This window comes from Lucilia sericata, unplaced genomic scaffold (assembly GCF_015586225.1).
Source record: "Lucilia sericata isolate MDLA Ls3-8-SP2 unplaced genomic scaffold, ASM1558622v1 Contig000433F_arrow, whole genome shotgun sequence".
NCBI classification, from domain to species: Eukaryota; Metazoa; Arthropoda; class Insecta; order Diptera; family Calliphoridae; genus Lucilia; species Lucilia sericata.
Window position 1 is genome coordinate 127,512 of NW_023994448.1, and position 24,872 is coordinate 152,383.

General features: G+C 28.7%; 2 protein-coding genes across 2 annotated transcripts in view; one reads left to right on the forward strand and one right to left on the reverse strand.

Annotated features, from left to right (window-relative positions):
* Positions 1 to 23,869, reverse strand: part of LOC119604801 — a 151,377-nt gene extending 127,508 nt beyond the window's left edge. The window contains exon 1 of the mRNA XM_037957657.1: positions 23,708 to 23,869. The gene's annotated coding sequence lies outside the window, so the exon portion shown is untranslated. The remainder of the gene's footprint in view (positions 1 to 23,707) is intronic.
* Positions 6,680 to 11,404, forward strand: LOC119604797 (putative gustatory receptor 57a). The gene is made up of 3 exons (XM_037957651.1): positions 6,680 to 7,624; positions 7,969 to 8,127; positions 11,279 to 11,404. Exons 1-3 carry the CDS (start codon positions 6,680 to 6,682, stop codon positions 11,402 to 11,404), a joined length of 1,230 nt encoding a protein of 409 aa, XP_037813579.1.
* Positions 23,870 to 24,872: the final 1,003 nt, after the last annotated feature.

A 24,872-nucleotide genomic window follows, 5' to 3' on the forward strand; every position in this document is an offset into this window, starting at 1 on the left:
TTAATAAGTTAAGTACATAAATAGAAATTTAAAAAAAAAATAAGAAAATGCAGCACCGTTTTTCCTCTTCAAAGCACCAAATAAAATTGAAAACATCTCGTCTAGAGTATTCAAAAATTTAATTTCTTTAGAAATCCGGGTATCAAATTATTTGAAAAATTGTGTTTTTTTTTTTTTTGAAAATAAACTGGATAACGGGGTCCATATATTCAAAATGAAAACTTTATAATATACAGGTTTAGGTTATTTGTGTAATAATTATGATTTTTTTAAATACTAGTGGTGCTGGGTCCGCATTACAGGCCCTTGATTTTATATGATTTTTATTAATATTAAATATTAAAACTTAATATTAAAAACTTAACACAATTTTGGCAATTATTCTAATAAAATGACATCATGAGAAGGGTATATACATCTGTAATATAATAATGTTATTTCTATAATATATTTTTCCGACCCTTATTAAACTATGTCCGTCTTTATGTCTGTTTTATGAAAACCCCAGATATCTTCGCATACCAAATCTTCAACAATTCTGTCAGACATGCTTTCGAAAAATTTCATATTTAAAATCACCAAAATCGGTTTATAAATAAAGGAAATATGAATAAAAATCCAGGACAACCTCTGAAATTTTCAACAACAACTTAAATTTTTGGTGCATGATGAGACACAAATAATAAACAAACAACAACAACACACAGAATCGTACGGTAAATTTTGTTCTTGTAATTGCTTTTTTATAAAAACAAAGCCATGAAACATGTACAGTGTCTCACATAAGTATTCGAATTTGGTTGTACCTTGAAAAGAAACATAATTTAATAATATTTTTTGTGTGTGAAATGAATAATTAAATTTGTTATATTGTCTAGAGAGTCCTAAGGTATAATATCACACTCTTTAAAATTTGGAAAAATAACATTTACCTCAATTGATTTAACTTTCTTTTAAAAAAAGTCCATAAAATTGCCTCACAAAAGTATTCGAATTTTTCCTGTATTTCATATATGACCATATTATACGAAACACAAAAATTGTAATCGAGTGGTTTCTTGCTTAAAATTGTATTAAGGGGTTACTATCAACCGAAATTATATATTTTGGGTCCATTTGTTCCACAATTTTGGAGCATTTGTACCATCTTTCCATGTAATATCATTAAAATGGCGATTTTTGACCATATTTGCAATTTTTTTTCCTTTTTTTGCAGAAATAAAACCAAACTTTAATATTGGAATTTAATAGACCCCTTGAGGTATCTAAAAATAATAATTTTTGTTATAAGGATCTGTACTTAAAAGTTCCAAGATGTATTTTTGGTATCGTTCTTCTGTTTCTAATTGAATTGTATGGATCTTAAGTCCCTTTTCGTACCACTAGGGTCGATATTTTCCGACAAAGTTGGCTAGTATACATTCATGTACATATTAGCACTAATATATTTAAAATTTTCAATACATTATATCGGTATACAATTCCAAAACATGCCTTTACAAAACGTCATCCTATACAGTAGATTTCAGTTTTTACTATTCGTAACTTTCACGCTTATGTTGCCCATTACAATAACACTGTAAGTCCAAAATTTTGGGTTTATTTTAATCATAGTAATCAATATTTAAACAGGTATCGATATTTTTGAGTTAGACCATAATTATATAGTGGCATGCAGCCTGGAGGTCATTGGTGCATAAAAATAATGATACTACCATATTGAATGGTGTTTCTTCGAGGCATGTTTTGGAGTTGTACACTTCCACAATACATTGAAAACTTAAAATATATAAAAGCTGATATCTAAAAGAATATATACAAGAAAACTTTCCCGAAAATTTTTGACCCTAGTATTAGAAAATGGACTTAAGTTCCAATATATTGAATTAGCGACAGAATAATGATATCAATAATATATCTTGGATCGTTCAAATACAGATTATTGTAACAAAAAATACTATTTTTAGTTACTCCAAGGGTTCTATTAAATCCCAATATCAAATTTTGCTTTTATCTCTGGAAAAAAGAGAAAATACTACAAATATTGCAAAAAAATCGCCATTTGAATGATATTACATAAAAAGAGGGTACAAATCCCCAAAAATTTTGGACCAAATGGGCCAAAAATATATCATTTCGGTTGATAGTAACCCTTTAAAACAATTTAAAGCATAAAAACCATTCGATTCTAAAATTTGTGTTTCGTATAATATGATCAAATATGAAGTATAGGAAAAATTCGTATACTTTTGTGAGGCAATTTTATGGACTTTTTAAAAAAAAAGCTAATTTAATTTATGTAAATGTAAATTTTTCAAGTTTTAAAAAGCGTGATATCAAACCTAAGGAATGTCTTGACAATATAACAAATTAATTTATTTTTTTTGCACACAAAATATATTATTAAATTTGGTTTCTTTTCATAGTTCACCTAAATTCGAATACTTATGAGAGACACTGTATATATGTAGGTCTCGGAGTAAATGAAAACCTATAAAATAGGAATTTTTGGTACTTTTTCGTGTAAATGAAAATCTATAAAACTTTCTGTTACCTTTTTATTTTACAAATGGTATTTCATGATTTTTTGCAATAAAATTCGTACTGACTTCTTTTTAACACATCATGGTGAAGGGTATATAAGGTTCGGCATAGCCGAATATAAAACTCTTTCTTGTTTGGTAATATTTTTGAGAATTAGCCCTAATTAGAATTAAAAGTTCAGACTTAATGGGTAACATACATCTGAAGTTTTAGTAAAATCGAATAAAGTTAACCCATAAACTGTAAAGGTCAAACTCAAGCTATGTAATAAATATTGGGAAATTTTCCTGAAACCATAATGAAATGTTATTATGCTATCAACCGATTAAGAACCGTGTTATGATGACATCGAAAAACCTTGTTATGATCTTAAACGCAAATATATTTTTATAATTATATAAAATATACTGAATAATAAATGCTATATTGCGAGAAAATTATTGGTGAGAGAGAAAAACGGATATCAGATTCGGTTTCATGATTTCGTTGGCCTGTGTAACAGACAGCCAAACATACATATGTATGTACATATGTTCCTATGAGCAAAATCTTGATCGCATTACAATATGTTCCAAAAAAACAGCAATTTTTCTAAATTCAGGAATTCTGAAATGGGCCAAATCAAATGTCAAAAAATATTTGTTTGTATAAATTACAAAAATTTTGAAACTATTTCGAAAAAAGCACGTTTTTCTCGTATTCGGCTGAAAATTAGGTAATTTTTCATATCAAAAAAATTTTATATATTTTGTTTCACAAATAATCTAAGGTCGGAATTTTAAAACGCTGTCCCGAAAAGCTTTTTTAGAAGGGAACTAAGGATCCTTTAAAAAATATATGTATTGTTTATTTTTCTTATATTCAGTACATTAATACGCATCATTTGGGAGGTATTCCTACAAAAAGTCTTCATGGTACACTCTAATGTACAAGGGGGACATTAATTAAAAATTGACAGCCAGAGGCATAAAACAAGTGACTGTGAATTGATTGGAGTGAAACGAGTATTCCAAGAAGACGAAAAATATAAAAATAAATATGTAACTGTCTCTAAGTAAACACAACTTAATATTAAACAAGTAAGAAAATATAGTCGATGATATCCTACATCAGTTATGAGTATATTTCAAATGGTTTTAATACAATATAACAATATCATTGCTTATCGTTTATGTCGGATTTTATTTCAATTGAATATTTATTATATTACGATAACGAAAAATTTAACATAATTATGAGCTTTGAAGACATATACGGAAGGTCGTTTTGTATGGGGAAATAATATACTGATTTCAACCAAATCGTTCCTGAGTAAAAAAAATATTTCGTGTTCATTAACATTATGTCTCAAAGCCTATTAGTATGCTTAAGGTTTACGACGAATGTTTAACCGCGTTAATAACATCAGCACAATCGCGTAATACACTTCCCTTCTATGAAAATAAAATACTTTTTCATTTCGTATAAGCATAAGTTATGCCGGACAACAAATTTATAATATTTAAGTGCAGAAATTAATTGAACCCAAAAATTGGTCCATGTGGAAAACTTATAGTACACATCACTACCCAAATGTAGTTTATGGAAGTCTATAGTATCTTTCACTAGTTAGCAAAGATTTAAATTTTTCTTCTACAATATCCTATCCTAATATATTTTTAAAAATCTTGATATGTTTATTAGTTAATAAGTTAAAGAGCAAAAAACTTTAAGAAGCAATTAAATTAGGGTAACGATATGCATATTACTCTGACTATTTAACTAACTGAGCCCATAGAAAACTAAACAAGATAATGGTGTGGTTATCGGGTCGCATTCATTTAACAAGGAGTACTGTTTACCATTTGCTAACTCTCTACATATTTTATTTACATACTCTTGTCTTTCCTTCCTCTTTTTTGAGGTTTATTCGTTCTACTTCACCATAAAATAATAGAATTTAACAGGGGAAATGTATGCCACTAAATGGCTTTTCCATTATTAGTTATTCAAAAGGCGAAATGTTGACATATTTATGGTTTTAATATGTAAAAAATGTAAATACTTGCAAGTTAAATTAATTTCCATCAGATAAATACGTAATCGCGCAGGAGAAATACTAAACTAAACACACTAAAGCAGCTGCAAAATACAAAAATAAATAAAAATGTGAATGATAATTTATACAACTCTCATCCTGTCAGATCTGATAAACGAGAGCCAAACCATTACTTTTTAACGACAATATAAATAAAAAAATAAATAAATAATCAAAATTCGTTAGAAAACTATAGTACTCGTTAAAAGCTATTCTAAATCAAATTTGTACGATTTTTTTGTTAAAAAGTATCGGAAATTACCGGTATATCTATGTAAGATAAAAAAAACATATCGAATTTTGAAAAACAAAAAAAAAAAACATTTCGGTGAAATTATTTGAGGTTTATAATGAAAAAATCGACATTTGTAATAATTTTGGAGTTGTATACAAAATTGTGTTATGTCATTGAAATATGATACCAAATTTGCATATGGTTTATTTGCAAGAAATATGATAAAAATCATAAAAACCTTAAAAAATGAGCTTTTTATCCTTTGATCCAGCTCGCCAAATATTGACGTCAGGATAAAGATTTTGAGAAATGGTGGAATGAACTAAATTTTCATGGGAACATCAGAAATTTCGATTTTGGGGCTACCCTAATGTACATAACAATTTTAACAACAGGAATTTGAACCGATACATATAATCTTACCATTTTTAACTGAAAATATCCTCAGAACTTTCCAGATAATAATCAAACACTTCATTTTAATCAAAATAAAAAAATAATGTGTAAATTTGAAAATCCAGTCAAAAGCAGTAATCGATACTATCATAATAACCCATTAACGTAATTAACAATTAGGGTTGTAAACGCCAAAACACATACACATTTAAATCCAAAAAAAAACATATTCTCATTTACTACAAAACTGTTATAACCAAAAAAAGTAGTTTCGAGAAAAATGGCATTAAATGTTTATGACATTTTACTTTTTTTAAGTAAATTTTAAACAAATCAAGGAAAATCAAAATTAGGTTAATATGTTTCTCATTAAAATTTAAACATGAAAATATTAATTTTAGTTTTTACGTTTTCCACAAAAAACACAAATATTTAAAATTTGATAAACTATGTATATGAAAGACTTTTTTAGGGACGCATTCACATTGGTTCAAATCATCACATTTTCTGTACGAAATTAATAACGACAAAATAATAAAACTCTTTAAAGCAAAGGGATAAATAGGTATATTAGAACAAATTGAAGAGAAAATTAACCCTTTATGGCCATTAACCCATTTACTACAATTAAGAGGACTTATATAATACACCTTTTTTCATTTTGGAACGACTTTTCAATAAAAATCAAATTCAATTTCTTTTAGATTATTTTAAATATTGTCTTTTTGAAGTAAAGGGATATTATTTCCAAGCATTTACAAGAATATATATGAACTACTGACACCTCTAAGTGTTCGCTTTCCAAATTTTAAAATGTTTTGAATGATGACTTTAACTGCGTTTAATATTTCGCAAAAATCAATTGCGAATTTGGATATATTGGCGTATTGGTAATATGATATCAAAACATAAATTATATTCACTGTTCCAAAATTTTTATTTCGTACAGGAAAACTGGTAGTTTGAACCATAGTGACGTGTTTTGTAGCTCTCAGTTCAAAAACACCGAATTTTGGATTATGCCAGTCTTGTAGTAAATGAGCGATACGTACATACTTTGGCTTTAATTTCCAGTAAACAAAATTAAAATATGTAAATACTTAGGGGCCATCAAATATCGTAATGCCAATTTAATCACACTGTAATCTCTAACGCAACCAAACAATCTGGCATATGCACGCTGACTTAAATAAATAGTATATGTACTCCCAAACACACAATCTGTGTTAGAAAAGTCGACATTGCAACATTTGGGAAGCATTAAATTACGAGCAACAATAAATGAAATTTAGTCGGGTTTCAGTGGTCACGACAATTAAAACTCATTGTCATTTATACGAGAACAAAAAATCCACATATCATACATTTGTACATTTGTTCATTCGTTCAACATAATTTGTAACAGTATGCTTTGGTGAGAGGGTATTATGGCGGTATTAAGAAGATTTTTCTCGAATCCGAATACAATTTATGACTGCTGCAAAGTGTTTTGTTTCATTTTATTCAGTTTGGGATGCAGTGGATTTACGAAACAAGGAGATCGTTTCCAATACAATCGTAAATCTCTGTTCATTACATGGCTAGCCGTGTGTTGGTATTTGGGCAGCCTCATGGGCTGCATGTATGTCAAACTACGAGATCCTCAAGTTGAAAATCTAGATAGCCTGATAAAATCCATAATATACCTGGAGATAGGCATGTCCACGTTCATGTATCTTACAACTGTCATCAGCATGTTGTCGAACATGGACGCGAACTTGCAACTGTATGCACGCATTCAGCACTTGGATGAAAAACTCTTAAAGGAATTTCCCTGCAAACTGAATTACGAGAAATTAATGAGGAAGCATGTCTTGCTCTTGTTCTCTGTAGCCGTCATTTATATGACTGTAATCGTACTAGCAGTTTCACGAGCATCACATGGCCAGGAATTTGTAGTAAACCTATTAGCTGGACTAGCTTATACGGCAGTGACCGGTGGTCCCCACATGAATTGTTATGCCCAAATGAATATGGCCGAGATATTAAGCATTCGTTTCCGTCTTTTGCAAAAATTGCTGTCCAAGCATGTTGTGTGTTCTTCGAGATTAAGTGCACCCCAACAGGTAGATTGCTTGCGTAGCCTCATCTCCCTTGTGCAAGAGTATCATGTCTGTATACGTCATATAAACAAGGTGTATGCCGTGTGCTTAGCATCGACTCTGTTACATGATTTTACTTTGACGACAAGCGAGTTTTATTTAATATTTGGTGGCTCCTCAAAGAACACTCACAGGGAGAATACTTTGATTTGGTATGTGGCCGTTTGCATGATTCTGCCCCTCTATAAGATGACCATAGCGCCCATATATTGTGACAAAGCAATTCGTGAGGTTTGTATTTTAAATTAAATTGAAATATTACATACTTATGCATATGACTTAGTCCATTAGACACGATGCGACAGTGAAAATAACTCACCATGTGAGCCAGAGCATATTTGTAGATCTTGATGTATACGACTATATTTTGAATTTTTATCCGGTAGTTATCCAAAAACAAACGGATTAATTGTTGCCGGACTTAAACATTTTTATTTAAAATTCTTCAACCCGACTTTTTTAAGAGGAAGTTGGAAGACAAACTCAATTTTTTCAAAAGTAGTTTTGTAACAGAGTGTAAACTTTGAAAAGTTATACTGTGTTTAATAAATATGTACATGTTTATGATATTTCAGGGTAAAAAATGCTTTAAAATTATTATGGACACAGAATGTTGGTTTCCTCACAACACTGAAGTGCGTCAAATGGTTTCCTCATGTTTACTGTGGCGCAAAGACAATACTATTGAGTTTTTCTGTGGCACTATGATTTTCAATAAACAAATTATAGCGGTGGTAAGTAAGGTTAATTGTTAATTTACCTCAACCAATATTGTAATTAACAGACAGCATATAGACAGTAGAATAAAAATGTTCATGTAGGCGTATTTGTGAACAATTGGATATGTCGTTATGGTGTTCCAATAGAGTTACACTCTGACTAGGGCAGAAATTTTAAATGCGCCGTATTCAAGGAAATGTGAGATTTATAGGGGATAAAAAAAACAGAACAACTCCACTATACCTCAATCCGATGGCATGGTCACACACTGGAGGAATATTTGAGAAAAGTGTTTAGCAAATATCAGTGTTGCCAACATTGGTCAAGCAAAACGCGCGCGAAAAAATTAAAAAGGGGTAAAAAAACACTAACGTTTTTTTTAGTAAAATAAAATAAATTTTAATAAAAATTGCACATCATATTGCTCATTTACTACAAGACTGGCATACTCCAAAATTTTTTTTTTGAACTGAGAGCTACAAAACATGCTTCATACTAAAGTTTAAGTTTTCAAATCCCTCATGATACAACCGTTAACTTCCTTATTATGTCAAATATAAAAGAACTGAAAAGAAAAAAACTTCAAAATATCCAAATGAACGGCACACACTTTTATGTGCTTCCTTTGATTTCCAATGGTTTTGCGTTCTATGTTATTCAAATTATTAAATTATTTTTCAAAAAAATATTCCGATAACCGATTTTCCGCCTACCGATGCATCCACACCCAAATTGTAAAATTGTACAAAACTTATGAAATATTTTTTTTCAAAATATATATTTCTCTAAATAAAACCACTTCAAACCAGTCATCTGCCCTGATGTTTAAAAATACAAAGAAATACATATTCCTGTCTGTTCTGTAAACCGAATCCGAGCAAATTTCTTGTTTAAAAACGAGTTCTCATAATTTTTCTCGTTTTAAAACCGAGTACACAAATCTAGTCGAAAGTAAATCGAATTTAATTTTATTCTAATAAATTAAATAATTATTTTTTGCGTTTTTTTAATACAATTGTAACTAAATATAAATGCTATGGGAATTTTAAACTCTTTTTCATTTAAATATGTTTATTTTTCTGAATTTTGCGTTCAAATAAAAATTCGATTTGCAGAACACCAAAAAGGTTTTAAAAAATAACGAGTTAATTTAAATAAATGCAAAAACAAACTTTGGAATAACAGTGCCCCATTTACGTCAAAGAGTTATGTTAGGTTTCTAAAATTTAAAACAGTTTTTTAAGTAAAATTTAGACCCTGAGTATGGACTATTAAACGGTTCCAACAAAAAGTTGTACACATAAAGTGATCAAAAATTATCAGTTTTCTTAACATTTTCTCTATAATGTTAATGTTAAAGATTAATTTACTTAATGTTAAAGATTAATTTACTTAATTAATTCCTGAAAATCACAAAATAAGATTTAAAATATTACAAAAAGCACTAAATGCACTGTCATAAAATTAGAAAAGCACCACTATAGTGCCTTTTTAAAAAAAGGCACCATGAGAAAAATTGTCCGCGTTAGGTACATCAAAAAGCACCGCAAATAGTGCTAAAAGCACTAAGTTGGCAACACTGGCAAATATCAGAAGGACTGGGATGAACACAAACCAAAATTTCTGCTGGCCTACCGAACGACCGTTCACGACTCCACCTCTCGAACACCTAAAAAAATTATTTTTGGAAAAGAACTCAAGCTGACTGATGATTTCGAATTTGTTATAAAGTCATCATAAAAAAGACCGTAATGAACTTCATTAATTCGTGCGAAATAAGAGTAAGCAATGGAGAAACTCATGTTTTTCCAGAACTGTGAATATATTTCGGATCTTATGCATATGCATTAGGATGTCCCGTGGACAACTTTTTTGGAGGAATACCTCTCAAACCAGCGTATTAATGTACTAAATACGAGAAAAATAAAAAATAATTTTTTTGAAAACGCCCTCACTTCCCTACCAGCGATTGAAAATCATGATCTCAGTACAATGTGCTCAAAAAATATTTTTTGCAATCTTTTCGAAATGGGTCTCAAAAATTCCATAATTTTGAGCTTATCGCGGGAAAAATAATTACAATTTTTGTTAGTGTATTTTTGGTCCGCAAAACGACTTTTATTGTATTATAAGGGGCATATAACATTAAAAAAAAATTTTAAAATTATAAAATGGACTAAACCAAATGCAAAACAATTTTTTAAATATTTTTCTGTATGAGCTAAAAATTACGACAATTTTGACACCCATTTCGATAAAAAGTGAAAACAATATGCCTCTCCAACCCACTAAAAATCATTTTGTGGACCAAAAATACTCTACAAAATCTTAATCAGCTCAAAATTACGGAATTTTTGAGACCCATTTTAAAATAATCGAAAATACTTTATTTTTCACAAATTATACTGAGGTCAGGATTTTCAATCGCTGGTAGGGAACTGAGGACCATTCGAAAAAACAATATTTTTTATTTTTTTGGTATTCAGTACATTAATTCCCATCGATTGAGAGGTATTCCTACATGAAATTCTTAAAAAGGCTATTCCTCGGGACACTCTAATCATTGTTTATGGACCCGCTGATTTAAAAATCCTTTAATTGGGACGATAGGACCAAGTTAACTGGTGCCCCAACGGTTCTGAAAGTTATAGATGCTTTTACGAGGGAAAATATGATTTTTTCAGTTTATGCAAACATTTTAAAAATAAATTCTAAGTTTTCATTTAAACAATAAAAAATTCAATGCAATTTGTATACATACATAAATATAAACATACCTAAAAAACTTTAGTTATTAGAAATTTCCGAGATAGTTAGTTAAGATTCTCAATCCGCCTTAATTAGAAATATTGCAAAAATCAACATATTTTGGGAAATATTCTAATGAAATTACAATAACACGTTAAACATACTAAGTAGTATATTAACTTATGATCGCTACCAAAATCAATAGTACCCTCCTTATATCATATTCTTTTGGTTAATGTAAAACGTGGTGAAATAATGACGTACTGCAAGGTCAAAAATGCTTCAAACTCGATTTATTTTTTTATCCACTTAACGAAATTAGAATGTCTTCAAATGCAATATATTGGAAGAGGTATAATGCTTGCTTTTATGTTTAAACTTATTAATCGTTTGTATTTTTCTATATATTTCATTTAGGTTTATTCACAAATATTTAACTATCTTTTAATTTTAATACAATTTCGAATGACACAAGAAATGGGCGATCAAATTGAGAAGCAAAAAAACACAATACAGGAGTGGATTGGTGTGGATTATGTTTGAAATATACATAAATATGTGTATTATGTACTTATTTAATTAAATTATACCATATCCAAGTGAGACATTTTCTCAATGTCTAGATATTTTTTAATAAAAAAATATATATTTTTTTATTTTTTTTCGACAATTAATTTTTGATTGTTGGAATTAAATCTGAAAAATAGAGTTTTGAATTTTGTTATGGAGAATAAAAAAAATCAAAAATAAACTTAATTTTTTTAAGTCCAAAAAATATATTTATCAAATATTTGCAGATCAGATGTAGACCAAAACAAATGTAAAAATCTGTGAAAATAGAAGTTTAAACTTTATATATTTTTTTATACATTTTATATTTTTAAATACGATTTTATGCAACTATGTGGGCTTGGTGCTCCAATACTTATACAAAACTTCTACCAACATTCTTAGATTTGGGTAACAAATGATGACTGAGTTAGGTATCAACTGATAGACATCCACTTCTGAGATTTCGAGCCAAATCTAGTTGATTTCGCATACAAAACTACCTGGAAAATTGCTGTGCGAAATTAAAATTTTGGAACAATGAATATAATTTATTTTTTGATATCATCCTATTACCAACACACCAATATATTAAAATTCGCACTTGATTTTTGCGAAATGCTGAATACTGTTCTACTGCACGCAGTCAAAGTCAACGTTTTTTCGGAGGCACTTTAGTATCAACATGAATGTTTAGGTCGTAAAATGGGCGGACTAGAAGAAGGGGGCGTGACACCTCCCATATGAACTAAATATTAAAATTGGTTTATCCGGAAAACTTCTGAGATAGAATCATCAAATTTTGCACAAAGACTTTTAACATCCATGTGAAAGTTTGGGATAAAAATGAACGGACTTTTATAAGAGGATCTTGGTTACTCCCATACGGATTGAGTATAACAATTATTATATTAAAAGTAATTTAAAAAATTCGTTTATTAAACTATTGGATCCAGATTCTTGAAATTTTGTACAAAGAATTTTAATATCTATTTGAACATTTGGGAGAAAAATGACTTTAGGGTAACAAAGCACATTGTATATCTAGTTTACTACAAAAAAGACAATATTTAAAATAACATTAAGGAAATTGAATTTGATTTTAAAATTATTTAATAATTTCGCACGGCGTCCTATAAATCTCCAAAATAAATATTTTATTTTGTTAAAACGAAATAATAAAAAAATTTAAATCATCCTAACGAATTAACATTATAAAGAGAGCAATAGTCGCTGGTATCACGCTTAATCATTTTAATTTATAAAATAACCCATTTATGATTTTTCAATTATAATGAATAATATACATACATACATATGCATATACATATGTATGTATGTATTTAAAGCCAGTTTACATTATATCACAAGAAATATGATCTATCAAAATGTAATGAAACCAACACACATTGAGAGAAAATACGGTGGGAAAATTTGACACTGAAAAGAGCCATACCATTTTTTTCAAATGATTAAGAAAACAAGCAAGTCACATTAGATCAGGGACGTATTTTTATCTTACTTTGTTATTGTGTTATACCAATAGTGTAAACACCAAAAAATATAAATAATACGACTCTTATCCTGTTTTTTTTTTTAATACGAATGAAATTTCATTTGATTTTCCATACGTAAAGTCGTACGTAAATTCTCATAGTCTGAACTACTTTTATCTGATAATCCAAATAATATAATACGTAAATGTATTTATGTATATGGAAATTATTTTAAAAATATCTGTTAAATTATACATATGGGGAATTTAAACTTAAAAACTTTGCTTTTTCTATATATAGTTATATATACATTCTTATTTCTTTCCTTCCCTTCCGATTTGAACGATTTTTATATATTTTAAAAATGCTCAGCGAGATTAATATCTTAAGCGCCTTGGCGACACATACAATTTGGTTGACTCAAACGGTAAGTTTTTAAATTGTATTAGTAAAAATACTCACACCGCATATATACATGTGAGTTTTTTTACTAACACAATTAAAAAACTTACCGTTTGAGTCAACAAATTTGATGCGTGGCCATGTCGCTTAATATTTTTTAAGATATAGCCATTTGAAAATTAAAACTTAAACATTTTTTATACTTTGGCCGACTTTTTTTAAAATATAATCACATGCAAAACGTTGAAATTTTCCAAAAAAAAAGTCCAAACTTTTTCTATATTTTTAAATATTTTTTGTTTGAAAAAATGTTGATAAGAACAATAGTAATATGTTAAATAGATAAGAAATAGTAAAGTAACACATCTTTGGCAAAATGTCTTACTTTGACCCACTGTAACTCAGAAAATTTTGACCGATCTTGTAGAAAAATTGTGTCTAATCTACTATCCAATAGCACTAATGTTAGGTGAAAATTTCATCTCGATCGGGAAACATCAGTTTCAGGGTCATTTGACATGAAATCCCCCGTATGTATGCATACATACATATGTTCAAGAGCACAGTTGAATTAATAAAAAATAATAACTGTATGCATGAAAATAAAAATCTTCATAGACGGGCAATAACGTGTCATAATTATTCAATATAATATTAATTAATTGTTTACATTAATTGCGAATTAAATGTATTATGACACTCAACATAATAAGTATATTATTTGGTTTTATTTCCATTTTATAGTCACACTTTAAAAAATTGATACAGATCTTTTTTACATGTAAATAAAATTCTGATGTTTTTCAATTTGGAATTAAATTGATTTCTTTTCAGCATGTATCGAAAATGATCTCCTATGGGGCAATTAAATTAATGTAAACTTTAAATAATTAAACAATGGTTCGTTGATGAGAAGTTATGGAAACGTCAAAACTATAATAGTGATAAACATTTATTTTTGTGGCATTTTATATGTAAATTGCTTATGCACTATGGAAGAATGGTATTTTATACAATTCAGAAATTTAGCTTTTTACAGAATTTCTAAAATATGGAATAACATGCGCTATGCCTTTTCATTAAAAAATTTCTTCTTCGGGATTGACGCTGACAATGGGCAATATAGGTTAAAGCTTTCTCCTAGCCCCGTTACAAGTGACCACCCAAAAATTTGCTTAAATACTCATAAATACGTTAATTTTGAAGCAATCGCCATGAGAATTGGTTCATTATTAACCCTAGCTCCCATATTCGGTTCCCTCCAGAAAATTACTTAAAAATGCTTGTATAGCAATGAAATTCGACACAAAAAAGTTGTATAGGAACCTAATCTATCTATCAAATTTTATGAGAATTGGTCCTATGTAAAAATTCTGTATTTGTAATAGATAAAGTCGCTAAAATACAGGTTGAGTATCTCGTTTAGCTCTTTCTCCTTTTGTATGGCCTTTCAAAATTTGGATTTTTAGTTTCTAAAGTAGTTCAAAACCACTTAATTAACCAAAAAATTAATAGCCACATGAAATGATTACTTACTAATACTATTTGAAAATACGTTTCATTTAAGTGTCTACAAAGCTCTTAAAGGAAATGGCTTAAGCTTGCTTCTATTGCATCGCACCCTAGCAACTGTTTTTGGTGGTATTGTATATATGACAGTGAAATATCGAAAAAGAAGCAATTTTTTTGTCTTTATTGTAAGTACTTATTTAAGTAGTGATTTGTAAGCGAGCATGGTAAGTACTTGCCTCCAATGTCATCATCGTGTTAAAATAATGAGTTAAAATGCTAATGAAGAAGTAGTGAAAAGCGAACTAAAGAAAAAAACATCTATAAAAACACTTTACGGTCAAAAGTCAAGAAATTTTTTCATGTCAACATCGACATCATCGTGACCATCGTCTGTGTATTTAGTTGAGCATCATAGATTTTTAACATTGGATACTTTTTCACAGTGTTGCCATATGTGAAGATTTATTATTATTTTGAAGTTATTTATACTAACTTCAGTAAACTAATAAGGTGTCGGAGATAAAAGATGATATTTTGTTCACCAGATACAGATCAATCCCAGATAACTTTTTTCCACTTATTTTATTTTTTTATAGATGATTTCAATACTGACATTTTTATGTTTGCTAAATAGATAGCAATTCACTAATTCGGTTTTATAAATACGTTGGTTTTAAATAGAAATTATAAAGGATTCCAACAATTTAAGATTTGTAAATAAACTTTTTTTTAGAAATTTCAGATGAAATAACTAAAATCTATGTACTATTTCACACAATTGAAAAAATGTTGCTAGAATGTTGTTAGAAACATGTCAAATATTTTTCAGCAATACAACCATAATAATACTTTCGCAACATTATTCCATATAATTTTCATTAACATTTTTTATGAAGTTTTGGAAAATTGTTGAAAAGGGTACTAAGCTTATTTTGGAAGCTTTAATTCTAATTTCAAAACAAAATACCGAATCTAAAATTATACATTTGTTTACTTAAAAGTTTTTACTGGTAAAGCGTTCATTTACTTCTTTTCTATTTTTGAGGATTTTAGGGAGTAATTTTGTGAATTTCTATTTTACTCTCTCATTGCGAGTAATTGCTGGGAAAATAAATGAACGGAGTTAGGTTCAATTAAATTTCAGGATTTTTTAGTGAAAAAATGTATATGGCTATGCTTCTGTGTGACACCATGTTTTTTTATTCTCATTTCTGTAACAAATATCCATAATTAATTACATTTTTTATACAAACACAATCTATTTTTCTACTTAATTATAATTACTCAGGTCAGTAGGTTTGAATAGAAAATGTATATTAGTGTGGGCCCTAAAAGGATATTGCGATATTTCCTCTGAAAATAAAAATTTATTTCATTCTAAGGTACAATTTTTGTCCTAATGTCAATATTTGGTCAGCTGGAGCAAGTGATAGAAAGGTCCTTTCTTAAGGTGTCCATGATTTTTTTTTAATTTTTCATGCAAAAAATTGGTATTATATGCTTTCAATGTTGAATCAAATATTTATGTGGAATTATAAAAGTATCAAAAAAAAATTATTTTTTCGGAAAAATTGTTGGTTCTTAAAGTTTTTACATACATATTTAGAATTATTAAACTTAAATAATTGAAATTATTACATATTAGGGTGTCCCGAGGAACAGCTTTTTTAAAAATTTCATGTAGGAATAACTCTCAATCGATGCGCATTAATGTACAGAACAAGAGAAACATATTTTTTTTCGAATGGTCCTGTTGTTTTTTATTTTTCACGGGACACCCGATTACATATTAAATTTCATACAAATACACCGAAATTATTTTTTCTAGTTTCCAAAAATCTATTTCATTTCATCATCAGTAATTTTCATTTTAAGGCAACCTTAATGAACATACATATGTACATAAATACATGTACATGCATGTTTCAAAATTAGAGAACTAGTTAGTATGAAGTATATTTACTGATGCAGGTGAGCTTTTGTGTAGTTTTTTTCTGATTGTCTGACACATTGACACTTTTATTGCAAATTGTACCCAGCAGGTTGCAACAGACAATTAACTTAAGCCAATAATGGTAAAAGGCAAAACGTATATTTGTACGACTTTTATAGATGCCCTTATATAATCAACATAAAATCAAAGTAAGATTTTTTTTTTGCAATTTCAATTGACAACGATAATTTGGTTGCCTAATCTTTTTTGCAAAACATCGAGGCTTTCATATATTATAGAGGTTTTTAAACCAAATTCGCGATGATCAAAAAAGTTTCCGCAGTGAGTAGTTTATTAATATATAGTGAGATATTGGTGAACTTATCTTTTAGATCAATTTAATTGGAAATATTAAGGTGACATTTAAAAAAAAAAATATATTAATAAAAAAATGCAATTGACTTAAAAAATGCTAGTAAATGTTAGTTATAAGACTATAACAGATCTTTTGGACAAGAAGTTAACTACAGAATTTAGTTTATGTCAGTTGCAGATTTAAAAATGATTGCCTCTTTTTCTCAGTAAACAAAATTTACTTTTAATTTCAAAATTTAGTGTACACTTAAAAAATATTGTAAAAAACAGATTAAAAAACATTAAATATTTAATAAATTTAGGACTGAACTAGATCGGGGAACTATGTATAAACCGGGAAACCTACAAATCTAGTTTTGAACTAATATTTAGTAAATTTTGATACCGATTATTTTGTTCAGTACATAAAAGAGAAATTAAGAAATCTATCCACGCCTCTTAGTAATCTTCCAAAATTAAAATCCAAAAGAATTATTCAAATCGGTCTAGAGAAGAATTTGTGCTATATCACGGAATTTTTAGTAAATCACGATAATTCTACATATTTTAGATAATATTATACGCTTATATAAAATAAAATAAATAAATTAAAATAATTTTAGTAAAAATAACGAACCAAACCATTTTAGAAAGGACAGTCAGTATTGGCAATAAGGTAGTGCTGTTGTATTTTACCGCTCAAAGAAAATACGAAATACATGAAAATTTTGTAGTTGCCAAACTGTAACCACTTTATGTATGGATTTATATTTACATATATGAGGGACCGTAACTGTTATGACTTTTACACAAAATACATACGTGTTATCTTAAGACTTCTATTTTTTGAGAGGAGGTACGACAACCACAGTGCGTATCAGTTTTTGGCGAGGCACATTCGCATTTATATAGAAAATAATTTGAATTATTGAGAAAATTAAGATTTTTGTTATTTAGAAATATAAAATCGGAGGGACATGAAAAAATTTTAAAAATTTTGTAAACATTATTTTTCTTTAATTTTTGTGGTTTTATTTAATTACGTTTATTGTGATGATAAATGTATATAAAATGTTCTTGTATGCTAAAAAAAACACCACTTTTATCTAAACACGTTTTGTCAATGCACATCATGGATGATGCACAAAATTTGTCAAAATAATCATCATTTGCGAGTTTTACTAATACTTTAATGTAAAACTGAAGCGCAGCAATTTCGTGCCAAGTAACCCAACTCAAAAAATCCATTTGGATGAAATTTGCATCAAGGTTAGTACTATTAGATAGTAGGCCAAACACAAGTTTTTAGCTATATCGCGTCAAAGTTGGACATTTTGGTCATTCAGGGTTTTTTTTAAATGAGTGTAACTTTTCACCTATTGGTTCTAACAAAAATTGCCCAAAGGAGATTAGATAGCTATTTCTTCACTGTTTCCAAAACTTTGTTTATTTATTTCTTTTTTAATTTCCTTTCATTCTTTTGCTCAAAAGAAAGCTTATACAACTTCCTTTATGGGCTTTATAGTCATTAAATGGGTTATGTATCAAAAAATATATTTTTTAACACAGGAATAAGATTTTTTTTCGATATTTGGCTCTTCTTTTTTCGCTTTTTGTTTTTAAATGGACGTTGTTTTTTTGCTCAAAAGAAAGCTTAAACCATTTCCTTTAAGAGCTTTATGGTCAATTAGTGGGATGCAAGGGACATTTGTAAAAAAATATTTAAACTCAAAAACTTAGCTTTTTGAGTTAATTTTTTTTAAGTTACCACAAAGCCCTTAAAGGAAATGGTCTAAGCTTTTTTGAGCAAAAAAAAAGCAAAAACGGATTAATTTTATCCGTTTTTCCCCTTTTTACCAAAATCTGACACTATACAACGATCAAAATGGTATGCTTGATGTTGTTTTTATTTGAAAATAATTATTATTTTCCGTTTCTGATAGTTATCACAGAAAAGAAAAAATATCGTAAATTCGACCACTTCCAACAAAATTCGTCCAATTTTGTGTATCAGTAAAAAAAGTAATAATAGCAACACATACCAAAAGAAAAATTCAGTTTAATTGAATTTGTGATTGATAATGATCGAAATAATATATATGTACATACATACTACAATAATTTCCTTGGGACAAACGAACACAGAGTTATTTTTCAAATATGTTGTGTGCGCGTAGCACAACCTCATGTGTTTACGATGGTAAATGAGAAAAATAAGGAAATTAAATGAAAGTTACTTCCTTAACAAAACTTTTTATGCTTTTATTTACATTACATCATTTGTTTTTTAGCGAAATATAAAATTTTATGTGTAAAATCGAAAAATTAAGATTATTAACCAATTTTTTATTTAAGTTATTAATTTTTTATTTTAAATACATATGGACATTTCTATCGAAAAGTGACCTTTTGTCACATCACGTTACGCACTATTTACTGCCTATATCTCAGGACTATTCAGTTCGATTGGTCTCCACAAAAAAAGTCCATAAAAAACACAATATTGCAGCACCAAATAGATTCCGATATATATATTTAAAAAATGCGATTACACCTTCCCCTCGTTTTGCACGATAGATTCGTTACCGAGAAAATAGTGCAAAACTAATTCCAAAAAATTGGAAAATCGTGTAAATCGAAAAATGACAAAAACTGGTATACATATAAAGTATTTTTTAATATAATTTTATTTGTATTAATGTGAATATCGTAACAAAGAAAACAATTTCATTTTATTTACAACCAAAAAACTTAAAAATTAAATGCAATACAAATATGAGAAAATCCAAAAATATACATATAAAAATGTTATTAGAAAAAAATCAATACATAAACTGTTAAGCAAAAAAAAAGGTAACATTCAACCAAATTTCGGTATATTTATGTACGTACATGAACCGTGAATTCCCTTTTTAATATCGTTTATTATCGTTATTTAAAAAAAAACGTTAAATTACCTGTAGTAAATTTTAGAATTTATATTGCTTAAGTACATAAACGGGAAATTCTCTTTCTAATGCCATTATTAATGTTGCCAGAAAAATATTTATTATCTGTATATTTAATAAAATAGTTAAATATCAGTGAATAAACGTTGTTTTAGTTATTTACTTGCTATAAATTGTGTCAAAAGCTCTGATATGGAATTTAAAGCGTCTCTCAAGGACCTTTCCTTTGGAATAAATATGAAAAAAATCATAAAAACCGCAAAAAAATCGTTTTATCCACCTCACCAAATATTGACACCAGGACAAACATTTTGAGAAATGTTTGTCCAACTAAAATTAAAGTTTAATGGTAATTAAACTTTAATTTTAGTTGGAAACATTGACACCTTGTTTTTCCTCCATACAATCGGGGCCACCCTAATGTACATGCTTGACATTATCAAGTCAATAACAACACACAGTTTTATTCGTAACGTGTTGCTCCTGCTTTGCTTTGTTTTTATAAACAAGTGCAAGGTCAACAAATAGCATAGTGGTATTAATCAAATACTAAAGCACTTCTCTTTATATGTACTAAAATTCAACTAAAAAGGAATAAGTTAAATTTAACCATTTAACCTCCATCCATTTTTTTCAAAAAATACCTCAATACTCATACTGCTTATGTACTTTTTCTAGTTTATTTGCTGGTCCATCCGTTATCGTTTAACCTGTAGTTATTCTTCCAGTTAAGACAATTGATGTATGAGAACTGTCAATATATCTTAAAGTTAAAAAATAACTAGACATGGTGAAAATGGGGGTAGGTAATGTATATGTTTTTCGTTAAATATGATATAAATATACAAAAAGAAATTCATACTAGATTTGAATTGGCAAAAACTAAAGCAAGTTCTTCATTAACATTTTGTAAATTAATTATTAAAATAATAATTCATAGCATATCCATACTTTTTTATAGCAGAAGCACATCTGGGATTCATTCAGCATTACTTGATCCTTTGGAATTTTGTTCCTTGGCTATTTTATAATATAAAAGATGTTCAGTCTTTAAGTTTTTCTATCTCACTTTTATGAATTTACAATGATCCAAAATGATAAAAATAGGGTTAAGATCAGGGGATTGAGTTGATCGACGAAAAAGATGAACAATTGATGCCTCCGTCAAATCACCTGTTAACATTTTTGGTGTGTTTTCGAGTTAGAATACTCAAAAATTTTATAATAATCGTTATGATTTCATCGCTTAAAGAGACTTTTATCAAAAATTCTGTCCATTTTTTCTGTTATTTGGCAAATGAGTCCAATATCAGAGTCTGAAAAGATATTCTAGTCCATTACTGAAGCTCTTCTATGACTCCATGTGTCTCTGCAATACTCAGAATTAAGACTGCTCTTTAATAAATTTTTCATGGATGCATAGAGGATCTTCAATCTATGTCTGTAATAAATTCTCTGATTCTGATATTGGCCTCACATGGCAAATAGCAGAGAAAATGGATCAAATTTTGGATAAAAGTCTTCTTAAGCGGTGAAAATATACCGATTATTACATTTTCGAGCGATATTTCTTTAGAGAACAAATCAAACCATTTTTTTAATTTAAAAAAAAATTTAAATATACTTATTTAAATCAAGCCTGTAGGGTACTAAATGATCTCGATATTCGCGGCAACATAGAAATATTCTTCCACTAAACTCTTATACTACTACTTCCCTATTATTTAGACAATGCAAGTATGATCTGTCCTTGTCATTGTTTGGATCCCTCTGCATAGGGAACTGAACAGGCAGATGAGTTTGCTAGAAGGATATCAGCTCTTGATATCTCCAACGCCGTTTCAGTAACAACTCCGTTAGGTATTATAAAGAGCAGTATCCTCACATTCTTTCTTCAGAATGTTGAAGATAGATGGAAGGCATCGTTGCCTTCTTTCAATGACAGATAACCCGAATTGCGCGATAGCAGTAATAACAAGACACTGTGTACTAGGCAGATATGCAAATCGGCTTGGGCTACCCTGCAATGAGTCTGTCACAGTTGCAGGGAAAAGGAAGAAACTGTCTTCCATTTTCTCTATGAATGCCCTGCTCTAGCCGCTAAGAGAAACTGTTTTTTGGCAGTTACTTCATAGCCAACCGTGGTGAGATGGACTACTAAACAGATCATATACTCCATAGGCAGAGGAATAGTTAAATATTAAATTAATAAGATTCATTCATAATTCTTAGAATTAGTTAAATATAAGAAAAGATCAACTTTTCCGTTATTTTGTGGAAAAATGTCCAGCTACTGAGATAACCCAAACGCTTTCCACAGACGTTGGCTTTAGAAATTCATTCATGTCAAAATGTTTTGTTCTGTTTGTACTGTTCGCGCTTTACAAGCTGCAAGTTACACACCACGCGTCATTTTGATCTTTATTTTAATGTTTTTTAAGACTATTACTGTTTTAAAAATCAAAATTTTAAGTTTTTGTTTATTTTTAATATTTTTCTTTCATTGCTGGTGAAATTTATTTATTTTAGTTTATTCTTATTCTACACAAAACAAAATACAACCCTGATCAGCTGCCGACACGTCAAAAGTTGAAAGTTGCTGAATTTTTCGCGGCAGGCGCGTTACAAACTACAGGGTGCAACTTGTTAAATGAAAATACACTATTTCAACTTTTTTTGACAGAAGCCTAAAACGCGCTGCCGCCTACAACGCTTGCTGTGTACTACCACCTTTATATATGTAGATTGATAGTTTGTAATTATGGATTTTTTCATTTCCTTCTGAACCATTGTAATTTGTCTTTAAAAAAATCTAATTACAAATACGTATTTGTACGTTTACCTAAAATTTCCCGGGAATGATTAAAAAAATTTCCCGGGAAATCCCGACAAACTTTTCCCGAGAATTCCCGAACGGGATTTCCCGAACCCCAAACTCTACAGGTGATATAATAAAATAAGCACTCACCTCATAGCAGAAATATAGAAGGTAGTGTCAATCTCTCATTATTTTTTTAAATTCTGTATCTGACATGCTTAAGGATTTTGAAGTTTTCGTTAAATTAGTGATGCCATACACAGTTTAATTTTTCCCATTTTATAATGAAATTTCTATATATGGTTTGAAGTTTATATAAAAATTTTTTAAAAATAATTTACCGGGTAAACGCCAACAGTGGATTGAAAGATGCAAAACCAACGAAGAAAGTTTGCCAAAAGAGCCTATGGTTTGTTCAGATCATTTCTTTAAAAGTGACATTACAATCAATTCAAAACGTGTAAGATTGGATAGAAATGCTATCCCAATAACTACCAGGTATGTAAATGCGTTGGTTTAGTATACACTAGAATGTGAGGAGTTTTGTAATATCTATCTTAAAAATACAACTTATTAAGCAAAATCTGACATATTTATTATTTATAAGTTTGTAGAGGAAATCAGTAATTTAATTAACTTCCTTTAATATAACACACATTTTATTTAGATAAATTAACTACACATTTTTTGTAAAATATTTCTTGAAATCCATTATTATTTTTAACATGTGGCAACTCTGTATATAAAGTTTAAAATAAGGAAAACGTCAAAAAACCTTATTTAAATTTAATTTTTTTGATTGAGACTACCTTCTATATTTCTGCTATGACTCACCTTATTAAACAATTGTTTCCTTTCCGCAAACAACTTCAATTACTCTCTTTTTAAAATTTTTCAATTTGCTTTTACATTTATTTTCACAACATTTTTTTGTATTTTTTTTTTTTTTTTTTTCATATTTACAAATTTTTCATTTGCTTTTTATATTTTTGTCTATTTTTTCTCAGCTTTTTAACAAGTTCTTTTGTTTATTTTAACAACTTTTTAATTTTCTCATTATTTTAGCTTTTTTTTAAAAGATCAACATTTTATTTCCTTCAATACATTTGAAAGCTTATTGCTTAAATTTTCTTTTATTTCCTCAATTTCTTACGACACTTACGACTTGTATAAAAGCTTTTTCCTCTTCTTTGCTTCACACAAACCATTATTCACTTCCCCTTACACCAGCTGTTGAACTTAACACATTCCCCGCACATCCATACTTATTTATTAACAACGAATGGCCAAACTAAAGCAACACACCGAACGTCACAACATTTATATTTTTCCAAACAATTTTCCCACACTATTTTCACTAATTTACACGTTATTTTTAAACAATATTTTTACACAGAAATATTAACAAACATTTGAATTTCATATTTATGCAAAAATATTAACAATTTATTTACATTTTACCGCATTTATTTATTAATTATAAACGACCACTAATCACCAAACAACTGAACACTTGCGAAATTTCTAGAAAACTAAAAGAGAAAAATGCAAGTAATGATTCTATTGTTGTTGTTGATGTTGCTGTCATTATTTGATTTGTACTAAATTGTATGCATATACATAATGTGTTTGTTGTAATTTTATTGTGTTGGGTGGTGGGGGAAAATATTTTAGAGTGCATAAATAGATTAGGAACACAATGTTAAGTAGGAGAGTTTTTAGTGATGGCCAAATGCAATACATTAGTAAAATGTTATTTAGTAAAGGAATTAACCCAGGGTTAGCGTTTTTTAAAGTAGTTTCTTAAGTGAGTATGAATTGCTTGGAATTTTGTTATGGAAAATTAAAAAAAAATAAAAATTACACTGTACGTAAAATTTCAACTTTCAAAAAGACACAGAAAAACGCCGAAACACGTGAACCTAATTTTCAGTCGTAGAATTAGTGGCAGTTGGGTCAAAATGGGGACATATTGCATTTTAAAGTTTAAACTGTTTCT